The 21,856-nt window shown below is 59.9% G+C and overlaps 4 protein-coding genes across 4 annotated transcripts; 1 reads left to right on the plus strand and 3 right to left on the minus strand.

The window, feature by feature from the left end:
• Positions 1-4,674: 4,674 nt before the first annotated feature.
• On the minus strand, positions 4,675-7,310 carry CHLRE_02g095041v5 (uncharacterized protein). Its single transcript, XM_043059509.1, has 2 exons — positions 5,728-7,310; positions 4,675-5,547 (listed from the first exon to the last, which is right to left on the minus strand). The coding sequence occupies exons 1-2, from the start codon at positions 7,066-7,068 to the stop codon at positions 5,092-5,094; spliced, it is 1,797 nt and encodes a 598-aa protein (XP_042927143.1). The 5' UTR covers positions 7,069-7,310; the 3' UTR covers positions 4,675-5,091.
• A 160-nt stretch (positions 7,311-7,470) lies between these two features.
• CHLRE_02g095042v5 (uncharacterized protein) lies at positions 7,471-9,650 on the plus strand. The gene is made up of 2 exons (XM_043059510.1): positions 7,471-7,823; positions 7,919-9,650. Exons 1-2 carry the CDS (start codon positions 7,595-7,597, stop codon positions 7,969-7,971), a joined length of 282 nt encoding a protein of 93 aa, XP_042927144.1. The 5' UTR covers positions 7,471-7,594; the 3' UTR covers positions 7,972-9,650.
• Positions 9,651-9,654: 4 nt separating this feature from the next.
• Positions 9,655-12,990, minus strand: CHLRE_02g095043v5 (uncharacterized protein). Its single transcript, XM_043059511.1, has 2 exons — positions 12,296-12,990; positions 9,655-12,225 (listed from the first exon to the last, which is right to left on the minus strand). The coding sequence occupies exons 1-2, from the start codon at positions 12,886-12,888 to the stop codon at positions 11,115-11,117; spliced, it is 1,704 nt and encodes a 567-aa protein (XP_042927145.1). The 5' UTR covers positions 12,889-12,990; the 3' UTR covers positions 9,655-11,114.
• Positions 12,991-14,320: 1,330 nt separating this feature from the next.
• Positions 14,321-16,431, minus strand: CHLRE_02g095044v5 (uncharacterized protein). Its single transcript, XM_043059512.1, has one exon. It carries the CDS (start codon positions 16,270-16,272, stop codon positions 15,364-15,366), a length of 909 nt encoding a protein of 302 aa, XP_042927146.1. The 5' UTR covers positions 16,273-16,431; the 3' UTR covers positions 14,321-15,363.
• Between the last annotated feature and the right edge of the window lie 5,425 nt (positions 16,432-21,856).

Raw genomic sequence — 21,856 nt, forward strand, 5'->3', positions numbered from 1 at the left:
CAGCCGCAGCTCACACCCTATCTCACACCACTTGGTCCTTACCTTGACACAAGCCGGCCTCGATTTGCGAAACCTTGTAGGTAAAGAGCGTACACCCGAGGGGCGCGCATGCCTCATTCCTTCTGATATCCTCTTCCAACACCTGCCACGCAACCAATGCCAGCATAAGCACCGAGTGGCCCTAAACCGCCTTAGCCTATGCCTGAGCGCGGAATGCGATGGTGCCCGTGAGGCACCTTTCAACCAGGCTGAAAACTACAAATGTCACTTACCCCTTCCGCAGCGATACAGAGCCCTCCCCAACACGCCAGCCTTTGCCGCCCTCCTACCCCGCAATGCCACCCCGGGCGAGCTAACAACCCAATCTACGATGGACGCCCACCTCCAACACATGACTGCATTACACCCCAATACCGAGGCTCAACCACCCCAACACCCAAATGGCCTAGGCCCCCGCCAGCGCCAAACCACGTTAGCCCACATGCTGAGAACAACAGGTGCCCCACCCACAGCACCAACCCAGTCGCCAACGGCAACTCTAACCCAAACTCCGACAGACACACTGCCTACCCCGCCACTAGCGCAACCCATGCCACCGCCACTAACACAGCCCACGCCCCCACTAACAACACCAGCGGGCCCGGACGCCCCCAACACCCAGACACCACCCACAGTAGCGTCCCTCACAACGGCCCACCAGCAGCCAAAAAGTAAGAAACAACGACCCAACGCCATCAAGCGCCTACAGCAAAAGATTGCTGCTGACCCCCGGCACGACCCACTGCCACCTACCGATATGCGCAGCCACACAGAGAAATCTGGCTTTATACTACGACAACTACGACTAACAACGACCCAGACGAAAATGACTCCGGTCCCCCGAACTTTGTCATGTGGGCACCACACTACTTTGCCAATGTACAAAAAGACATGCAAGGAACCAACCGCATGCCTCGACTTGGAATTCCCCGCCACCACAGCAAGTTCCCGCAAAACCGCACTCGCCCCAACCCGACCCGTACAACCCCAGCCCACCTCGCAGACCCCTACTTCCTGGGCAGTCAGGTGGACGACACCAATCCGCTAAACCCCGTCACAGCTTACATATCCGCAAACCCGCCAACAACACCTCCCACCTGTGCTTATGACTCCCGACCGAGATGGGCAGACACTGGGGATTTCATGATTGCACCTGAGCCTCCAAACTGGCCGAACATCACTGGTGCCACACCGGGGGACAGCCACGACCCCCGCCAGGCTGACCACGACCCACAAGGACAAATGCGTGCATAATATATGCAGGAGCGTGAACGCCTCCGTGCACACTTGGATGACCACCCACCCCAACCAAGACCCTTCAAGCGTTGGATGGGAATCCGACTCCAGCTCCTGACAGGCAAACTACCCTGGCCGACGCAGGCATACCACGTTGCCCAAGCAGCGAAGCAACTAGTGTACTCCCTGTACCACGACATTGAGGAAATCTCACACATTCAAGCTGGGCCCATCACTAAAGCCGTCACTGCCCCAGAGAAGGGTGACAGTCTCCACACCGAGCGCTACTATGAGGTAGCTTGGAAGGACACAACCATCGTTAAAGGAGCGGCTGAGGCCTACACCCGCATGAAGTATACTGGGACTGCTGCCGCACACATGGGATACGGGCAAGCGTGCTGCAAACATTTCCTGCGCATGAAATGGGACCCCACCAGCGAACCCGTAGACAAATGCCCCACCCTCCAAGGGTGGACCCCTGCCATCTCCGAACACTTGCGGAAACTTGCAGAACCCCCTACACCCATGCCACAACCCAAGCCCAAAGACGCCCGTCTTACACCTGCCCAACAGCAAGGGCGATGGACGCAAGCCGACGTGGCCGCGTCCCACGTCCGACGTACCACCAAACAGAACACGCGCATTGACACCAACCCGTGCAACCCCTACCTCGACGTCCACCCCACCGGAAGGTATACAATCCAAATCCCAGACACGTACACTGATGAACGCACCCTCGCCCACGTCTACAGCCCTACCGGACGCCACATAGCATCCATTACGCTAGGCACCTTGCTGACTCTTAAAGCTCGGTATGAACACGCCCTATCTACCCACCATGACGCAACCAGCCCGCACCGATCTCAAGGGGGCTTCCCGGAAGACCTGGCTAAACTGCTACTCCGCGCTCGGGTAGACAGCAAAGGCAAGACATGCAAGTCGGCCCCCGCACGTGAGCGCTCTCTCCCCGAGTCCCTGAAGCTGGCGCTGTATAACTGCCTTGCCTCGACACACTCAGACCCTGACCGCCCAGTGGGGCTGGTGGAACGCTTTGCCTCTCCACTCAACTGCTCGGGCCGGGCCACTAAATATTACAGCCAACACGCAGCTGACTCCCTCTTCGGGGCCTCACATGATGCGTACACGGCCCCGTTTGATGGCCTTTCCCTCGCCCACCCTGACCCTGACCCAGACGCCTGCACAAAGGCACTGGCGTGGGCAACAGCATCGATCGAACACCTAGAACACCAGGCCACCCCCGCCATTACCTTCATGATTATCCCACAAGGCAAAGGCGCCGCCAGCCGGTGCCTTGCGAGTCCGCATGTCACCATCCTGGCCCTGATTCCGCCTGGCGTATCCGCCTCTAGCATGTTAGATGGCCTCGGGGCGGCCGACGAGGCTGCCAGCAGCAAGCAGGGCCTGCAGCTACTCCTCATTGCGAACACCACAGGGGTACAAGCACTCAACTCCAACAACAACCTGACACGTCTCCAAACCTCCCTGGCCGAACTTGGAGCAGTGCCGCCACCGACCTCGCAACCCCCAGGGCGCCGACAACCACTGGAGTGGCCCGCGCGCGTAACCCTCCCCCGTGACCGCACAGCCCCACCGGGCCGACCATACAGCCACCGTGCAAAAGCCCGTGCAAAGCAGCTAACTAGACCCCAAGCCCCAGCAGCACGGGGCCTGGACACATGCCCTACGCCCATGCCCACGCTCTCTGCCCTCTACACCACACGAGCTGCCTTCCCCACTCGGAGCAGATACCTGTACGATGCCGCCACCATTGTTTGGACCGACGGATCTTGCATCAAAGTTGCAGCCGGTGAAGATGGCAACAAAATGAACAAACTCGGTGCCTGCGCGTGGTCCCAACAGACCGAACACATCTACGTCGAACCAGGCGGCCTCAACAGCACCAACACAATCCAGAGAGCCGAACTATCAGCCATTCTCGTTGCGTTAGAATACATCCGCCCCCGACTCTGTCTGCTGGGCATGACCCAAGTAACCATAGCCAGTGATTCCCTAGTGTCTCTCTAATTGATCCGCCGAGCCCTTACTGCACCACAACGACTCCTACTATCCAAGCATAAAAACCTGCTGGAAAACATACTCCACGAGCTACAAATGTATGCCGACGCCGGGGTCCCAGTCCAGCTGCTAAAAGTCCGCTCTCACACAGGGCTCCACGGCAACGAGGAAGCTGACAAAGGTGCCGCCAAAGTCGCCGCCAACGACATGGAGGCCATGGGGCAGGCCATACGCTTAGCACCAGACGAACCGTGGTCCAACATCTGGTGGCCCAAACGCAACTCTGACAATTTCTACCTAAGTGACCTAAACCGTGGAGTCCTGAACTCATTGCCCCCCGAAGCACAACAAGGCTTTACCAATAATACACCAGTGCTGGAGCAATGGGCGGAAGCATCTGCCAATAATAATAATAATAATTACAACGCCGGCCCATAGGGCCTGGCATGGATTAACGGGGCAAGGTGACTAGGGCGAGAGGGCCCGCCCCCCTCACGCTGACGCCTCACCACGAAAGAGTCACAACCTCCAAACTACAACCTCCATGTCCTAGGCCGCTCTTCAAAGTCCACTACGTCCAAGCCTGCACACCTAGCATATCGAGCTAGGGAAACGCCGCGTTATAGTAGTGGAGCACTGCCAGTTCGTGCAAACCGAGGAGCCATGGCGCTCCTCCTCGAGCCTTGGATCTTGAGCCTTGTCTTGAACCTTGGACCTCGCCACTAAATCGGACTTCTGCACCACGACCTTTCTAGGTTGCAGCGGGCATAAGCCCGCAATTGCCACTAAGGGCAATTACCTGTCGTTCGTGGGATCACCAATCGGTTTCGCACCAATCTTTCACCTTTTGCATAATTGGGCTTTTATCCGGATTCGTACCCGGGTCCCTTCTGCTGTAAGGACGAGTCAAATCGCTAACCAGCTAGGCCGGGGGCCTGATTGTGCACACCCTCCTCCTCTGGGCGCGAGGCGGGGGAGGGGGTGGGTGTGGGATGCCCCGCGGCACGTATGGTCAAGGTGTTGGGATAGGGAGGACGCAGGCCGGCGACGAGGTTTGCTGCATGTATACTGCCGCCATGCAGCAGCCAAGACCTTCGTTGAAGGGCGGCGTGCATGTGTGTGTGTGTGTGTGTGTGTGTGTGTGTGCGTGTGTGTGTAATGCACGGTATGTGCGTGTTCGTGTGTGTGTGTGTGCCTGAAAGGTTTGTCAGCCGTACAGGCATTGATTGGTGCAAAGTAAGCAAGGAGTGTTCACCAGTGCCATCACCAACAAAACTGATTAACGGGCTGTGTCATGATGGTTTGCAAGTCAAGAGCGCTCATATCTTACGAAGGCAGGGGCGGCGTCAGTGGCCGAATTCCTTAAAATAGCTTGGTTTAGTTGACGAAACAGGCTGCCGCTGCTTCACGCCCCTGACTCGTACTCCTTGCTGCGTTCCGCCGACGTAACCTGACTCTCCCGTCAGGGGAATCCCTGTCTCCCGCCGTCCACACTCAACATGCATAGATACAGCCGTTTGAGCCTTCTTACGATATGCCACCAATTCTAGCGCGCGACCAAGGCAAATGTAACGACCGCCCCCAACATCATTAGCGCTTCTATGGTGGTGTCCATTCGTGAGGCAGACTCTGAACACACGCAACAGTGCAACAACAACAGCTATAACAAACCACCTCAGCGCTTGTGATGATCTGTGGTCAACAGCCGTCATTGATGTGTGAGGCCTACGTCTCCCTTGTTGCAAGTCGTGGTGCAGATGCAAGCAGAGCTGGCCTGGCTTAGGGCACGTGCGCTAGTACCCACGCAAGCTGATACGGGAGCACGTTGATCACGTCGGGTGGTGCGCCATGGCGAGAGTGCATCATGTGCAGCAGAGCAGCATGCAGGCGCCGCCATTCATCTACGGAAACGGGCGCGTGCCAGGCCTCCCACAGGTGCACGACTTCGAATCCGTGGCCGTACACGCTCCACGCCACGTCAGACGTGTTGGTGATGGTGGGAGGACCAGGAGTGGGTGCAAGTGCATTGCCGGGCGCGGTGGGAGTGGTTGGCTGGAGAACGTTGAATGCTGCAACGGCCATGCCGTCGGGCGTGGCGCGCAGGACGCGCAGGGTTGGCAGGTTGCAGGCCCAGAGTGCGAAATTCGCGGCACTGGAGAAACTGGAGGGAGCGTCAGGTGGGCCCAGGAGAATGGCACCGGTCCATGCGCCGGTAGACTGCACTTGTTGGTGCCCCTGCGTAGGGTGGGGGATGGCGGATTGGAGTGGAGGTGTGGGCGTGCAGTGGAAGGCATGGGGCCGCAGCAGGTTTTGGATGCGGCAGGTAGAGGGCGGGAGGTACGGTGGACACCTAGACTCCTAGGCACGACGCTGCTGCCGTGCGAGCCCCTGCCGCACCCGGACACGTGCCCGCACCTGCTGTAGGAGTAGGTCGTATGCCCATTGCATAGCGTGTTCGCTGCCGGCCATGGCGATGGCGTCAAGGTCGATGCGAGCGCCACGGTCATGGAGGAGCTGCAGGATGGGCAGGGGTGCGCCATTGCGGGCCGCGGAGGTGAAAGCCGAGTTGTATGCCCAGGTGTCCTGCGGATGGGCAGGCGGTACGGCTGCAGCCACCATGGCAACTGTGTCCCAGGAGGAGATCTGTGCAACCATGTGCAAGTCGTGCGCTGTTATGCTGAAACCGCGGCGTAGGAATGCTTCTGCTTGTGGGCGGTTGTCTCTAAGCCGGATGACGCCCTCGTCGCGGGTCGAGGAGAAGAGCGTACAGCCTGCGTTGCAGTGGCGCGCGGCCATTTCGCCCATGTGGAGGACTGTGTCTGCAGCTTCGTCAGGGGTGCCATGCTGTAGAAGCAGGCGGTTGCGTAGGTCCTGCGGCACAGCCACGCCGGCTGCGGCCAGCGTTGCTAGGACCGCGGGAATGTTTCTGAGGTTCGGGTCGCGCAGGAACGTGTCAGAGCTCAGGAGGTCTGTTGCAACAGCCTGCCAGCCTTGCGGTGCGCGCAGCAGCAGCAGCTGGATGCTGTCTGTGTTGGGCACAGGCAGTTGAGACGCCGCGAGTGTGATGCTGCGGCAGACGCGCAGCACGACTGACGGATCGGGTGGCTGAGGTGCTGGTGGCTGCGGCAAGGCTTCTTGAATGGCTGGCTGTTGTGGTGGTGGCGCAGGCGCTGCTGGCGGAGCCACGGCTGGGAAGGCAGGTGGCTGTTGTGCTGCCGGCGCGTCCACCGCGGGCGGTTCTGCTGCTGGGTCCGCAGGCAGTGGCAGCGGCAAGCTGTGCGGCCACTCAGGAATGTAGGTGGTGAGCACGTGGTTCAGGAACTGGGTGGAGCAGCCTGCTGCGATGCCGTCCATGATTTTGGCTCGCCAGTACGCGCCGTACCAGCTGTACGGCGGGGCATGCTGCAGGGCGCGCTCGACTAGGGCTGTGTGTCCGCGTGCAGCCGCTGCCTTGATGCTGCTTGCTGGAAGGGTGTGCCAGGCGTCGTGCTGTGCGAATCGGGCGTTAAGGAAGTCTAGCACACTGCTGTGGCCGCCGATGCAAGCGCCCTGTTGCGTGCTGGTGTACAGCTCTTGCCAGTCTTGAGGGTCTGCGTGTGCTACCGTGTCGAAGAGGAGCGTGAGGACATCAAGGTGCCCGGCGCTGCCGGCGGCCACGAATGCTGAGCAGGTGAGCGCGCAGCCGTGGCTGATGAGCTGTTGGCAGAGGTGCAGCAAGCCAGCCTGCGCGGCGGATGCCAGTACCTCTGTGTTCATTGCAACGCCGCTGTACTGGATTGCTGCAGTGGCGCTGGCTGCGTGCCCTGACGCCGCTGCGAGGCATGCGAGCCGGCGTCGTTGCGGCAGGGACAGGTGGGCCCAGGCGGCTGCGGTGGCGAAGTTCTCCTGGAATGCGCGGCCGGGCCAGCCCGGTGGTGGCACGTGCGTGTCAAGCCGCCGAGGTCGCACCACGTCCTTCTTTGCGACTGCTGGCACCTTTGGTCCGCCTCACCGCGATCGAGTCGAGCGCAACCTCAATGGTGTGCGCTTCATTTTCCTAGATGAGTTTAGCACGTGTGGGCTGTCCCACTGGGCGCGCATTTGCATGCATGTGCACGCGGCACGGAGGCACGTGGGTATAGACAGCACGCACCTATATCACGGGCCGCTGTCAGATCTGCATGGCCTGCTTGTTGGCGACTTGCGTCAGTTGCCACAGCCACGGCACGTGCCGCTATATAGCGGTGCTGCGGAAGAGAGCTTGCGGCAGCTGCTGGCGCCGGGCGCGGGGGACGGCGGGGCCATGGAGCGCCAGATCCGGCAGCTGGAGCATCCGGAGGGCAGCATGAACCTCATGGGGCGGGAGCTGTGGAATATGGTGCCGTTCGCGTTCGTTCTCACTCACCAGCATCGGCAGCAAGCAGGCGTAGGTGACAACAACGAACCTCTCTTCATGCTAGCGGAGAAGTTTGGTGGCGTGCAGGAAATCTCTCAGGCAGATCTGGATACAGCGTGCCAGCAGCTCAACGCGCGTGTTTGGCAGCCCCCGAAGCCAGGGATTGACCCCGTGCCCCAGCCCTTTGCAGTTGTCCAGCGCCATGTTGTGCGGGTTCCACTGGCATTGCAGCTCGTGCAGCTGCATGCGCTCGCGCAGCGTCAGCAGCTGCTGCTATGGCGTAGCGCGGACTTGTCGCCGGACGGGAGCAGCTTACCTATTTCGCATGTGCATCAATTAGAGGCGCTTGGCGGGGCCGAGGATGATAGCGGTGTGCCCGCTGTGTGCGCATTCTTTGCTGGCATTCGTTACGTGTTTACATCAAATGAGCATGTGCGTCTGTATCACATCAACAACAACAGTGCCACAGGCACCGGCATTGTTCTGCATCCCAACGAGTCACCATTGCCAGATGCAAGCATTGCCCCCGTGCATGTCCTCAAGTTCGTGCCCTCGGCTGTAATGGTGCGCCCCGACGGGCCTGATGCGGGTCGGGTGTCTGTCGATCAGGCCCTGGATGTCGGGGAGATTCCTGTTTTACCGTGCAGTGCTATGTTCACATCGCAGCATGCAACCCTGCGGTTGCCTGTGATGCGCTGGGGCTTTCGTGTGGAGCTTGCGTATGCAGTCACCGATTACTTTGCGCAGGGGCAAACTCTGCCAGCGCACGAACTGTGGCTGGTGGATATGTGCAAACCGCAGCACGGCAGTTGGCGGCGGGCTTCAATTTACGTAATGCTCACCAGGTTTCGTGGGTTGCATGCCTTACATTTAGTGCGTCCGCTGTGGGCCTCGCGGGCCGAAGAGCGCCGGCTTAAAAAGGCGCTGCGTACCATGCTAACGCCCGAGGCAGATCTAGCCGCGGAATGGCAGCGGCTATTGAGGCTCTCGCAGAGCACAGCAGTAGCAGTGCCAGGTATGATTGTGCGCATTCAGGCCAGCATGGCTGCCTCATAACCAAGGCTTTCAATGCATGCAGTAGTGTTTTTAACATGCGCGAGGTGTACTGACAGATGACCTGGAAGCGTGGAGTACCTTGTGGGTGGTGAGTGCTGACTGCAATTTACAGCAGTGACTTTCTTGTTGGTGTTTGGTGTGGTGACCATCATGCTTGGCTTCGCTGGCTGGACGTATGTCACTGAGCTACGTTCGGGTTTAGTTTCTACCTGTCCTGTCTCTGCGTGAAGCCGGGGTATTGTTTATCTGCTTGCTTGTCGTGCGTTGGATTGTTGTGTGTTTACAACAGGTTGATGTGTGGCGTGGTTAATCCCTTGCACTTTGAGGAGGTTATTGTTAGCCAGCTGGTGTTCGCACAGGAGGTTGGTGGTCGATGAACAGTCGACCGACAGATGGATCGCGGGATTTGTTTTTGGCATTTACCGCTTGGATTCTATTCGCAACGTAGCTCGGAATACACGCTTAATATGCATAGTTAGAAGACTTCGGGGACGCAAATCGCTCGGAAATGGAGGAGGGTCTCAATATGCTCGGCTCGCGATGTCGCGCTCTTGAGCTTGTATTATGCACTGTGCGCAATGCGCGTTCAGCATGCATATTCTTACGAACAACTAGGGACTTGAGTGACGCGGTGTGAAAATCAGTCGGGGTCTCGACATGCTTGGCTCGCCATTTCGCGCTCCCGAGCTCGTTGTGTGTGTTCCGAACAATGCACGCTCAGAATTACATGTTCAATATGTCCGTCGCGATGTTCGAGCTTGAAAACCGACAAGCATGGTGTATAGATACACCTGGTAGCCTGAATTCCTGTGTTTTTGGTGTATTTTGTTGATGTTGCATCACGCCGTGCCTTGTCACATTCATGTTTTTTGTACCGGCGTGGCCTTGTTTGTAAATTTCGCGGCGCCCTGATCTTATCTACTTCTTCGCTGTGATCTGGCAAAAAAAACTGTTCTTGACGGGATTCGAACCTGTGACAGCATCTCACTAAGCGCCATAATCAGACCCTCCAGAGGAGGGTGTGCACTGAGTTAGCGATCCGGTGATGAAGCATCTGCCAACATGTGCCCCACCCTCAGCAACCGCACCCTCGCCAGCTCCACCAGGCACCCCTGGCTGGTCAAGCAAATACTCTACGCCCGCTATGGCTACCTCTTCAACGCACAGCTTAAACGGCGCTACCGCCTGGGAGGGAACGGCAACTGCCCCCTCTGCCACACCCCTGACTCCGGCGGGCACATCCTCGGAGGCTGCACACACCCTAAAATGAAAGGTGCGTACATCAATCGGCACAACTGGGCAGTCCAGCGTGTCGCCAAATGCATCTCCAAAGGGACCTACGGGAACGGGTTCATGGTCATGGACGCGGGCCCGCTAGCCGACCTGCCACACTATGCGTCTGCACAACGCCCCCCCGCCTGGCTGGCTGCGGAGAGGACATCACCACCCCTTATTACAAGGCTCAGACCTGACATTCTGTTCATCCCAAACCTGCCCGCCCATGAAACACATAGAGAAGGGTACCGCCCGCCCCTGAACAAAGCACGGCTGCCCATCTATATCCTTGAAATCGGTTACAGCTCTGACGTCCGCCATTTGGACAAGCGGGAAGAAAAATCTCAACAACACCAAGAACTCAAGCGACTGCTGGAAGCGGCCGGATGGACGGTCCACTACTCCACCAATGAATGCCTTGCGCTCGGAGTGACTGGGGCCATCCCTTGCAACCTCACTAAGCTGCTCACCTCTCAACTTGGGGTGACCCACACAGCCGCACGAGTATGCGGAGAGAGGCTCCACACACACGCTGTGAACAGTGCGGGCGGCATTATCAAAATGCGCCGAGTAACCGAGCAGGAACTCAAACCGAGAGGCGGGTGAGCCACGGCTCCCCCACACCTCCTCGGAGTGCGTGGTGAGGTGGCAGCGCGAGGGGGATGGGCCTCCTCGCCCTAGCCACCTTACCCCGATAATCCACGCCAGGCCCCATGGGCCGGCGTTTGAATTATTATTACTATTACAGGGTTGGCGATGCGGATCAGACCCCAACTTTTGGCAGCAGGTCCGGCTGACGTGCTTCTGTCTGATCCACATCGCTAGCATGTTGGTGTTGCAGCTGCCGTTGACATGTCTGCATGTCGACATGTCAGGGCCCCGAATCAGTATTCTAACCCTGATACCCAGTCATACGTGTCCAAAATCATCTATATGCATAATATATAACACTTAAATGCTCCGAGGCCGATCAGATCATGTGCACCTAACAGCATACATTTTAACATGTCAACATGTCGACATCCCACTGTGGCAGCCGTGTTGATCACGAATACGCAAACAGCTAGTAACTAACAAGTATTATGCATCCATGTAGCTATTTGGTGCTGTTGCGGTGGTGGCTGCGGATGCTGGGGTCGCGGTTGAGGCCGAGGCGTCCGCGCGCGCGGTCCACTATGCTGCCGAGGAAGTCCGTGTATTGCGTGTTCGCCTCCGCCTCCGCCCCCGCCCCGGCGCCCACACCCGCCCCGGCCCCAGCCACAGCCGCCGCCGCCCCGCCAGCGCCGTCAGCACCGAGCAGGCTCCGCGCGCGCAGCCATGCGCTGTCGTTCCAGCTGCGGTCCCGCTGCTGAACGGCGTGGTGGTGCGTGTAGTGGGCCTTGCTGCTGCCCGGCACCACGATGCCGTGCTCAGGGTAGCTGCGGCGCAGGTCCGTCAGGAAGTCCACCCGCGACAGGTAGCCCAGCAGGTCCCACAGGCGCGGCTTGTAGCCAATGCCGCGCACGATGATGGAGAACTCGTTCTCACAGTCATCGGTGCTCAGCGCGCGCAGCACCGCCAGGCTAGCGGCTGCCGGTACAGCCAGCAGCAGCTGCAGCAGTGCCTCAATGTTGGCCATCATGGAGAAGATCAGGTCCGTGGTGACGCCCATCACCTTGCTGGTGCGGCTGGCGAACTTGGCGGCCAGCCGCGGGTTGTTGAGGTGCGGCAGCACCAACGACCGCAGCAGCGCATGCAGCGCCTGCATGCGCTGCACCCGCGCCGGGCAGGTCAGGTGCGCCATGTCCCACGCCTGGTACTCCTCGCCCAGGATGCGCAGCACCAGCGCATCCAGTGCGAAGCCCTGGGCCACGAGCGCCTCCTGCAGCCGCGTGTCGTACACTACAGCTGTGGCCGTGGGCACACTCTGCGCGTCCGCTGACTTGTTCAGGCCAGCAGTGATGTGCGCCAGTTGCGGGTTGCCAGTGGCTGCCGCCAGCACGTTCGAGAGGCTGAGCAGGTTAGTCACTGTGTCCGCGCCGCCGCTGCCACCACGTCCAGCCCTGCCACTGCGGCTAGTGCTGCTGCTGCTGCTGCCAGCGGCCACGACCTCCGCCAACTGTGCCCGCAGCTGCGCAATCAAGCACTTCAGCTTGTGCATGTAGTCCTCGTGGTCGAGCAGCAGGCGGTCGGTGTGGATGGAGGCGACACAAATGGTCATTCGACGGCTTAGGGAACGCGTGAACACAGCCAGGCAGGGGGTGACATTAGCGGACATGAGCAGACGAATCAGCTTACTTGCTTGCAGGAGACACCACCATTGCCTCGCCTCCGCCACCTCCAGCTGCAGCCGCAGCAGGAGCCGCCGGCACGCCAGTGCGCAATACATCAGCGTAGCTGGTGTTTGACCGCCGTGCTGACTTACGCGCCCCGCCGCCACTGCTGCTGGCGGGCGCCAGCGCCGCTGCTGCGGGGGCAGCTAGGCTGCGCAGCTCACGCACTGCGGCACCACGCTGCGGCACCGCGCTCCCTCTCATGCCCGGAGCCCGCGCCAGCCGCGCTGTGATGTCGGGCGCCAGCTCCGGCTCTACAGCTGCTGCTCGCTGTGCCGCGCGCGTCCGCGGCTGAGCTTCCCGCGCTTCCCGCGCGGCGATGACCTCCTCCGCGAGCGCACCCACGGCCTTGGAGTTGGCCAAGTAATGTTTATTGCAAATGTATGCAAGATTGCAGCCGTTTGCCTCTGCAACGGCCAGCTTTTTGGCTTCCTCGCTGGTCGCGACAATGCGGATGGGTCCCGTGTGGCCTCGCAGGGGCGGGCCATTCTTCTGCCTAATTTGTTTGTCCGTCGCTCCACAAACGCAACAGGCTGGTGTGGCTTCCAAAGAAGGCATCCTACCGAGACATGCTAGGGATTATGGCAGTGTTTGCGAGATAGCCATTTTCAAACGCAGCCGCTTGGGACTTAGCAAGTGTATGACCATAAAAGCTTAAGTTTGTTATGGCGGGCTGCACATCTGCGCGAATGCGGAGAAACACGTGTGGACACGTTTTTGCCCCTCCCCAGACCGGCGTCATACCCGTGTGGGCAGACGCGCTGCCCCCCTGCTGCCTGAAAGCAGCCTGGTCCCCGAGACCAGAACCCTGACAGGGCAAGAAGAGAAGAAAAGAGAAGAAAACAGAAAGCAAACACCTCGAAACCGCCAACAACCACCCCCACCCATCCCACCCCACCCCGCCCCGACCCGGCAGACAGAGCAGGAGGCTGGCCCCCCCGCCCCCCGGGAGGGGTTGCACAAAAACACCGCCAGACCTAACCCAAGCACCAACCTACACCACAGCCTAACCGCAAGAACCACCACCAGAAAAAGAAACACCAGTGCTACCATCACTCGACCCGCCGCAACCCACCCCACCCCCACAAGTCGGTTGCTTAAGCAACACCCCAGGAGAACCGGCAGAGGAGACACAAGCAGAAAAAAAATAATAATAATAATAATCCCAACGCTGGCCCATAGGGCCTAGCATGTATTAACGGGGCAACGCCTTCGCTGATCATCTCTCAACCCAGTTCGAGAGAAGGCGGGAAGTCACCACGACCACCTTATCATTTGCCGTTCCTGCCCACCGGTGGGAGCGGGGTGGATTAAGCCCCTGGTGTCCTATCCATGTTCAGCTCGGATGATCTACTCTCACGGCTTTCGGTACCTGAGATCGGAGGATCAGGTAATGCCGACTGTCGGGCAACATCTCAACTGAAACTCTGGATTGCTCCAGAGTCCGGCCCCTTTGCCGGCACTTCATGACCGCTCTCTTATCTGACGTTAGCCACGGATGACAAGGACACGACTGAAGAGCCGTGAGGTCCCTGCGGAGCGCCTGTGCGTGATTTGAATACGTACGGAGGTTTCCCCTGTGCCGAATTTGGGGAGGATCGAACTCGGGTCTGAACCGACGTTACACACCAACTTATCGCTAAGCAACCTCTGCCTTGGTCGATGAGACAAGCAGAAAACTAAACGGGCCAGATGTGGAGCTGACTAAGCGGGCTCCAGCCCGCTGCAAGACGCGCTGTGCGGGAAGTCCCACAGCCGCCCAGGCGCTGCGACGCCAGCCAGAGCTAAAACACATGGGCGCCAGATAAGCTGATGACGATAAACGCCATGCCAGCGCCTGGAACGAACCGCCGCCCAAAAGGAAACCTAGGGGGCCTGCACAGGTGATGCAAGCGTCAGCCGCAAGTTCAACTTCGGTGACCCACCCTGAACCTGTTGGATGGTGATTACGACTATCGCTAGCCGGAAGTAGGGGCGGCTGACAGTCAGACTGTTTCGCACATTACATAGTACCACACTACTTGACTATATCGGGTAGCTCTCTGGCTTATACCCTCGCATGGGTTCCGGGTTAAGTCCTTGCATGGTGTATCGCACACACACTCTCGGAACTCCCCTACGTTCTCCCTTATGGATAGTTCTGACCGATATCTCAACACTCCCCCGCGGGCAGAACTCCATACTCAAATTACGTATCGCAATAGCCTCCTACCTCAAATCACGTGCTACAAACAATCCCTGCATACCTCGTACGCTTTTCGCTTGTAGTTACTCGTGCTACTGCAATCGTCTCATGTTCTCGTGTCCTCAAGATCACGTCTTTCTCTTTCTCACTGCATCGTCCATAATCAGCACAAATCAATACGGTCTTTTACCGCAATCAATTCCATCCGGAAATCCATACTCAATCATATCTGCACGGCTCCCCCGTGTCCGAATGCTCCCGCATTCGCTGTACTTACGGCTTCACTTCACCGTACCTGCGGTTTCACACACCGCATCATGCCGCACTACCGGCATCATAGCTTCAAGTGCTTGAGAGCCATACACATAAGATGATCTTTTAACATCATATGATAAGGGCATAACAGCAACTCTCTACCGTTGGCTTCACTTGCCATGTTCGTTCATCTGACTTCACTTGCCAGTCGTGGATCCTTGCCAGTCCGTGACTTCACTCGCCACATAGCAAACCACTCTCAGTGCACTTCACTCGTGCAGACAGTAGCAAAGCTTCACTCGCATTTGCTCACACAATCTCAGGTGCTTCACTCACACCCCGTGCTTCACTTGCACGTCTCATATTGGTGCTTCACTCACACCGCGTGTCATACTCGCACGCATATCGTACTCACGATGCCTTACTCGCACCGACATACTCACGATGCCTTACTCGCACCGACAGCCCAATGTGGCCGTTCACATCACATGCAGCACCGCAGCACTGTTCATGTCTCATGCAACCCCTCCCGGGCGCTCATATAATCCCATAGTCTATGCTCCACAGCATATCTTCTGCTCCTACGAACGCTACTAGGCGCAGACCCCCCGGCCGCGCCCCCGGCCGTTTCCCTGGTCCACGTTCACCGCAAACATGCGCCGGTCACCGCTGTCCCGGCCTACATGTGCACCGCGCCCCCGGTTGCCACCGCCGCCCTCAGCGGCCTGCTCTGGGCACTCGTTCTTGTAGTGTCCCCAGCCCTGGCACCTGTGGCACTGGACGTTCTCCTTGCTGCGCACACCGCGACCTCCGCGGCCACCACGGCCGCCTCCCACACCGCGCACAAAGTGGATTGACGGCTCGCCACTGCTGCTGCTACCGCGCACGCTGGTCAGGGTGTTCTGGAACCGCGTGAGCCTCGACTCCGCGTCCGGCACGCTCCACCTGGCAGTGCTCGTGTAGAACTCCTCTGCAATGGCCACAACGCTGGCATACTCCTGCGGCAGAGCATTGAATGCTGCCGACACGACGAGCCTGTCGCGGTCGCCGTTGGTGTAGCCCGGGCATCCCGACCAGCACAGCCTCTCCACCATGTCAGCAATGCGCTGGATGAGCTCGCTAATCTGCTCGCTCGCTCCCAGCCTGACGCTGCCCAGGTCGGCTGCCCACTGACGGTGATTTCCAGCCGCCAGCTTCTTGTAGTATACCATCAGCGCTTGCACAAGGCGCTTCGCCTCGTTCTGCTTGGCAGTAGGGTTGGCCTTCTTCTCCGCTTCCAGGGTCTCTAGCAGCTCCTCATAGATGAAGTGGTCGGACAGCCTCACATGGCTCAGGATAAGGGCGACCGCCTTCTGCTGCTTCGCCTCCGGCGCGTCGTCGTCACGGATAGCCGGACCCAGCTCCTTCCAGTTAAGATAAATCCTTAACTTAGAGTACCAAATGTGGGCCGTGCTTTGCTCGAGCATAATCGGCTTTCCACAGACTCCCCCCTCATCGTTCATTTGCGCTCACTGGCCTACAGCCTATCGGTTATCTTGTCTTTACTCGACAAAGCGCAACCCGCCGCAACTACGCGGGGCTCATAACCTGTTGGATGGTGATTACGACTATCGCTAGCCGGAAGTAGGGGCGGCTGACAGTCAGACTGTTTCGCACATTACATAGTACCACACTACTTGACTATATCGGGTAGCTCTCTGGCTTATACCCTCGCATGGGTTCCGGGTTAAGTCCTTGCATGGTGTATCGCACACACACTCTCGGAACTCCCCTACGTTCTCCCTTATGGATAGTTCTGACCGATATCTCAACAGAACCTCCTCCACTTCACAAAGCGCGCCACCCGCCGACCAGATGGCAACAAAGTGCTCCAGCTTAGCCGCCTTGAGCTGTGCGGTGAGAAGCTCAGTGGGCAGAGCCGACAGGGTTTCAGGGGTTAGCGTGGAGGCAGTGAAACGCAGCTGCATCACCCTGCGCAGCTCGCTGACCACCTCCCGAACCACATGCTCCGACGTCTGCTTAGCAGGCTCGCGGGACCAGTACGCACACCAGACGGCGTACAAGAAGGTGGCCCGCAAAGTGCTCCACAGCAGCGCGCCCGCCCCCCGCAGGCCTGAGGCCCACATACCCATGCGGTCCCCCAGCATGAAGCCCGCGTCCGTCACTGGCGGCGCCGCTGCCTGGGGCGCAACGCATGCCCACAGCTGCTGCAGCCACGTCCTCGCCTGCGCATAAGCTGGACACTCCAGGAAGATGTGCATCAGGCTGGCCCACGCCCGCGGGCCAGGTGGCCCGCAGGCGGGGTGAGGACAGTGCGCCCCCAAACCCCCGCACCCCGTGGTCACCCGGGGTGACCCGGGGGGGTCGTCTAAATGGTTAAGACACTCAAGCCGATTTCGTTAAGGCTTCGAGAGATCCTGGGTTCGAATCCCGGTCACCCCACCAGGAAGGGCCCTGGTTTACCCAAACCCATCCACACCTTGGTGGTGTGTAGACCCCCCCTGTGGTGCAGGGAGTCTCTGGGGTACAAGGCTGGAGCTCTGGGCCTGCAACTGGAGAGCTTTCAAGTTCAAGATCCAAGATTCAAGTGGAGCTCCGGGCCTGTCAACTGGAGAGCTCTAGATGATCTGTGTGGTCATGGCAGTGGCTGTAGTTGTCACCTAGCTGTTGAGAACTCCAGTAGGTGTGTGGTGTCACCTGGCTGTTGAGGTTTCCAGTAGGTGTGTGGTGTGTGGTGGAACAAAAAAACTTCTCTTCTCTTCTCTGATCTCTGGCCCTATCGAGGTTCTGTGATATGATCCAGGCTGCCTTGGCAGTAGGGTGGTAGTGCGTCTACCACCACAACCTTGTAAGGATGACTTTAAAAAAAAAACCGTGGACGAATGCCCTTGCCCGCCCTGTACAGCCCGCAAGGCAGGTAAGCCCCTGCGTCTGCCCCTGTTCAACCTTGTAAGGATGATTCCTCAAAAAAAAAGGAGGCTGGCAAGTTGCGGGGCACCTGCAGCACGTGACGGGCTAGGGGCCGCCTCCTGACTGGCATCGGTGACACAGTTCCAGTCCCCACCGACAACAAGCACCCTGTCCGTGGCCAGGTGGGTATGCAGCCCGGCAAAGAAAGTAGGCTTGTCCGCCACGGCCGTGGGCGCATACACACACACGAAGCGCAGGCGCAGGTGACCCACGTCCCAATCCCAACATACCACACGGCCCGCCACATCCGTTGACGGCGGCTGCAGTATGCAGCCTGGAAGGGACAGCCGACTCCGCGCCAGGACAGCCGTCCCACAGGAGTGGGGCGACGCTGCCGGGCTGGTGTCGCGCCATTCTGCCGGCACTGCATTCCACCAGCACGAGCGTGTGTAGCCTAGGGTTTTGTGTCGCGTGTGTGACTGCGTGTGGACTTGAGCAGCTAAGACTGCTGTGTATCGCCTGCTTGGTGTAGGATTAACCTTGCTTGCTATCGGCCTGAGAGAAAGGTGCGAGTGAGAAGTTGCCGTACAGTTGGTCGGCGCACGTAGCGGGCAGTGACGCCTGTGAGCGGCACTGTCCGCTGTTACTCCATATTGGCTTTACGACGACTAATGTGTAGTTCTTGTGACTCGCTGAGAGCAGACTGATCACCTGCGGGAGCGAGGACGCCAAGGCGTGTTCAGCGGCAGGCAAGACTAGCGTTTGGACCAGCTAGCAATCGGGGGCATGCCCAGTGAGAACCGCCAGGGTATCTCACAACTCGGGGACTGCGACGGCAGTCCATTGTCCCAGCAAACCCGCAACTCGCGTATGTAAGGAACCTAGTTCCAAAACGGCATGCTCGTTACATACCTCCCCCCCTAAATGGTTGACCGTCCCGGCAACCGAGGGCAGAGCGTAGCAACGACACATCGAGACAGAGTGCGGAAGCGATGATCATTCCGGATTGACCGAATCGAGACGCCGCCCAAACGTCCGAAACCTGCCATCAACCGGAATCGAACACACAACCTCAGACCCACAAGGAGTCCCGAGGACCGAACCATACTCGATACCAAATGTAAGGAACCTAGTTCCAAAACAGCATGCTCGTTACAGCGTATTCCTCCAGCAGTGAAGCAGCGTCCTCGCCTGGCCAGCTAGGTTATGTCTATGCCTAGCCTGGTTTAACACAGGTGGCCAGAGTGCATGCGCAACCCAGTAACAGCGGACAGTGGGGGCAGGTGGCGGGACAGGTGGTGGAGACATTCATAACCGGCAGAATGACACGACACTGGCAGCGAGGCAGTGGCGCCACGGAAGGCACGCCCCCTGCGCGGCACGGAGGCAAGACTCCAGCGCCGTCGTGTCAGTAGCGTGGGTCTCCTGCACCATCGCCACATCTGCCCCAACTTGCTGCAGGTGCGAGACCAGCGCCCGCGCCTTGAACGGCGAGCCCAGGCCGTTGACATTCACTGTCAGCATCTGAAGGTTCACCGCGCCCACTGGTGGCCGCATTATGAGCCCCCACCGGCCACGGCAGCGCCGTGGCGGTTGCGGTTGCTGTTGGTGCTGTGGCGTTTGCGGCGGTGGCCGCCACCCTGGCAGGGGGGCGCGCCGCCGCTGCTGGTGCTCATGCTAGCGGCGCCTGAGCTGGTGCCGCCGGGGCGCAATGGAGCGCTGCCCAGGCTCATGAGGCTGGAGGTACTGCGGCTGCAGTGCTGGCGTTGCCGGCGGCTGGGCCCGCTGGCCCCGCCGGGGTCCGCCGGCCCATGCTTAGCGGACCGCAGGGTGCGGGCGTCTAGGAGCACGTAGTCCATGTAGGCAGTCTGCACCTGCTGCGCGGCGTCATCCAGCTGCTCCGTCACGTCGGAAGGCAGGGGCGTTCGTGATGGAACATGGCAAGGGGCAGGAAAGCGTAGTCCCGATGTGTGTGGCTCCCACCCGTGCCCACATAAATGCGTAGCAAGAAGGGACAAGGCATTGGTGCGTCGTTCGCGCGCTGTTACTGTACCGACGGTAGCTGGCAGGTTGTGTCGATGCTTTGCTGACGCGCATTCCTCACGCTCCGGGCGCCCGGCCAAGGCGATAGCACCACACAGACTCAATGCGACGCCACACCGCGCGGATAGCATAGCCGATGCGCACCTGCAGGCAGTCGACCGGCGTCCACGGATGAGCTGTGTAGACGAGCACTAGCGTAATGCAACGGCGTGCAGCAAAACAATGGCCGGGCGACAGTGTGACAAACAGGGGCAAGAACAAGGCGAAGCAAAGCAGAAGAGGGGCCCGAATGTGTACGACAATTGTGGCGGGCAGGCCGAATGCGGTGCAACACGCCAACAACACAACCGGAGGTGAGGAAGCGTTGCTGATGGTGAGGATAGGTGCTGCGACGTTCGGTAGGGGAGCTGTGGCCGCGCACTAGTTGGGAGGAAGTTTCCGAGGCGTTGTTTCCGAGGCATTGTTTGTGGCTGATGTTTGTGGCTGATAAAGAAAGAAGCAGAGTTTCGGCTGTGAGCGGCTGGCGAGGAGAGGCGGGGGCTGTTGCGTTTTGGAAGGCGGGCGGAAGGCCGCACACGCCGGGAGTCGGGCAGGCTGTAGATTTTGCTGAAGCTGCGTTTGAGAAGGGAGCCGAAGGGACAGCTGGGGTGGGACAGTTGGTGTGGGACAGCTGGAAGGGACTACTGGAAGGGACTACTGGAAGGGACAGCTGGGAGGGACAGCTGGGAGGGGACAGCGGATGTGGGACTGCTGGGGTGGGACAGCTGGGGAGAGGCACGGGACAGCTGGGGAGAGGCACGGGACAGCTGGCATGGGACGCTGGGTGGCTGCAGAGGCTGGCAGCGCTGGGGCTGGTACGTAGGTGGGTACTTGGGTACGTGGCTGGATGGGGCCCGGGCTCACGAAGAGCTCCCCGGTGGCAAGACAGGAGGCGGCGTCTTAAAACCAGCAGCCCTGCGGCACGGGAGCGCGGAGAGGGGACACGCGCACACACACAGGGCAAAACACAGCCAGGACGAAAAGCCCGCCAAGGAGCCCGCCTACGCAGCCAACACGCGCCCGCCGCAAACAGGCACTCACACGCGCACACACAACCCACAAGACGGCCGAGAAGCCGGCGATCACGCACCGCACGCCCCACACACGGCCGGCGGGACAGCACACTCCCGAAAACCAGCGCCCCTAACGCAAACCCAAGAACCCGACCCGCGCCGAACCGACAAGGAAAAAGCCCACACGCGCGCCAAGCCCCAAACTTAGCACCGACCTGTGTCCCTACCGTAAAACTGGAAACCAGAAGCCCAGCACGGGAACACCGGCACGGCCGTCCCCGCACCGCAGAGCGGTTCAGGGCAGCCGGGACCGGCGCCCCACCCCCCAAACACCTACTACAAGCCACCGCACCGCTCGGTACCGCCGCTACCGTCGCCCAGGTCGCCGCTCCACGGCTGTCGTGCTGGCTGAGGCTGACGCTGCTGCGTCACATCTGGGGCTGCTGCTAACAGATGGACATATCGCTGCCGCTGTCAGAGGAGATGGACATGTCGTCGCCTGAGCCGATGTTGTTGTCGCCGTGGTACCAGGCCGCGTGGCCAGCAGGAGGGAAGGGAAGCGGTGGTGCGGGCAGGGCCGGCAGGACGACGGCGGCGGCGACTGGTGGCGCGGGGGCCGGAGGGGGAGGCGGCGGCGGGGCCGCCGGCGGAGGAGGGGGCAGATCCGGGGGCGGCAGGAGGCTGAGGAGCCCGCGTGAGGTCATGGTACCCGGCAGCAGTTGGCGATGCTGACCATAGAAGCGCATGAGGGCCTTGCGAGGAAGGGGCGCGGGTAGGCGCGCAGATGCAGCCGCCGTAGAGTGCGCCGTGCTGACGTGATGAAGGTGCCGAGGGTGGTGCAGAGCCGCGCAAGGGTGACGAGGGCGCCGATGACAACGTCGGAAGGCAGGGGCGTGTCTGCAGGCTGGCCTGAGTATAGGCGCCACCAGCCAGTGAACTCGTCGTGCAGCTGTGCCAGGACGGCGGTACGGCCTTGTAATTCATTTTCGCGTGCCCTACCGTGTGGCGTTGCGGGTGGGTGCGTAACGCGTGTCCGGTCGCCCTACCTACCTACGTGTGGGCGCTGGGGTCCAGGGGGTGT

This window comes from Chlamydomonas reinhardtii, chromosome 2, assembly GCF_000002595.2.
Source record: "Chlamydomonas reinhardtii strain CC-503 cw92 mt+ chromosome 2, whole genome shotgun sequence".
NCBI lineage: Eukaryota > Viridiplantae > Chlorophyta > Chlorophyceae > Chlamydomonadales > Chlamydomonadaceae > Chlamydomonas > Chlamydomonas reinhardtii.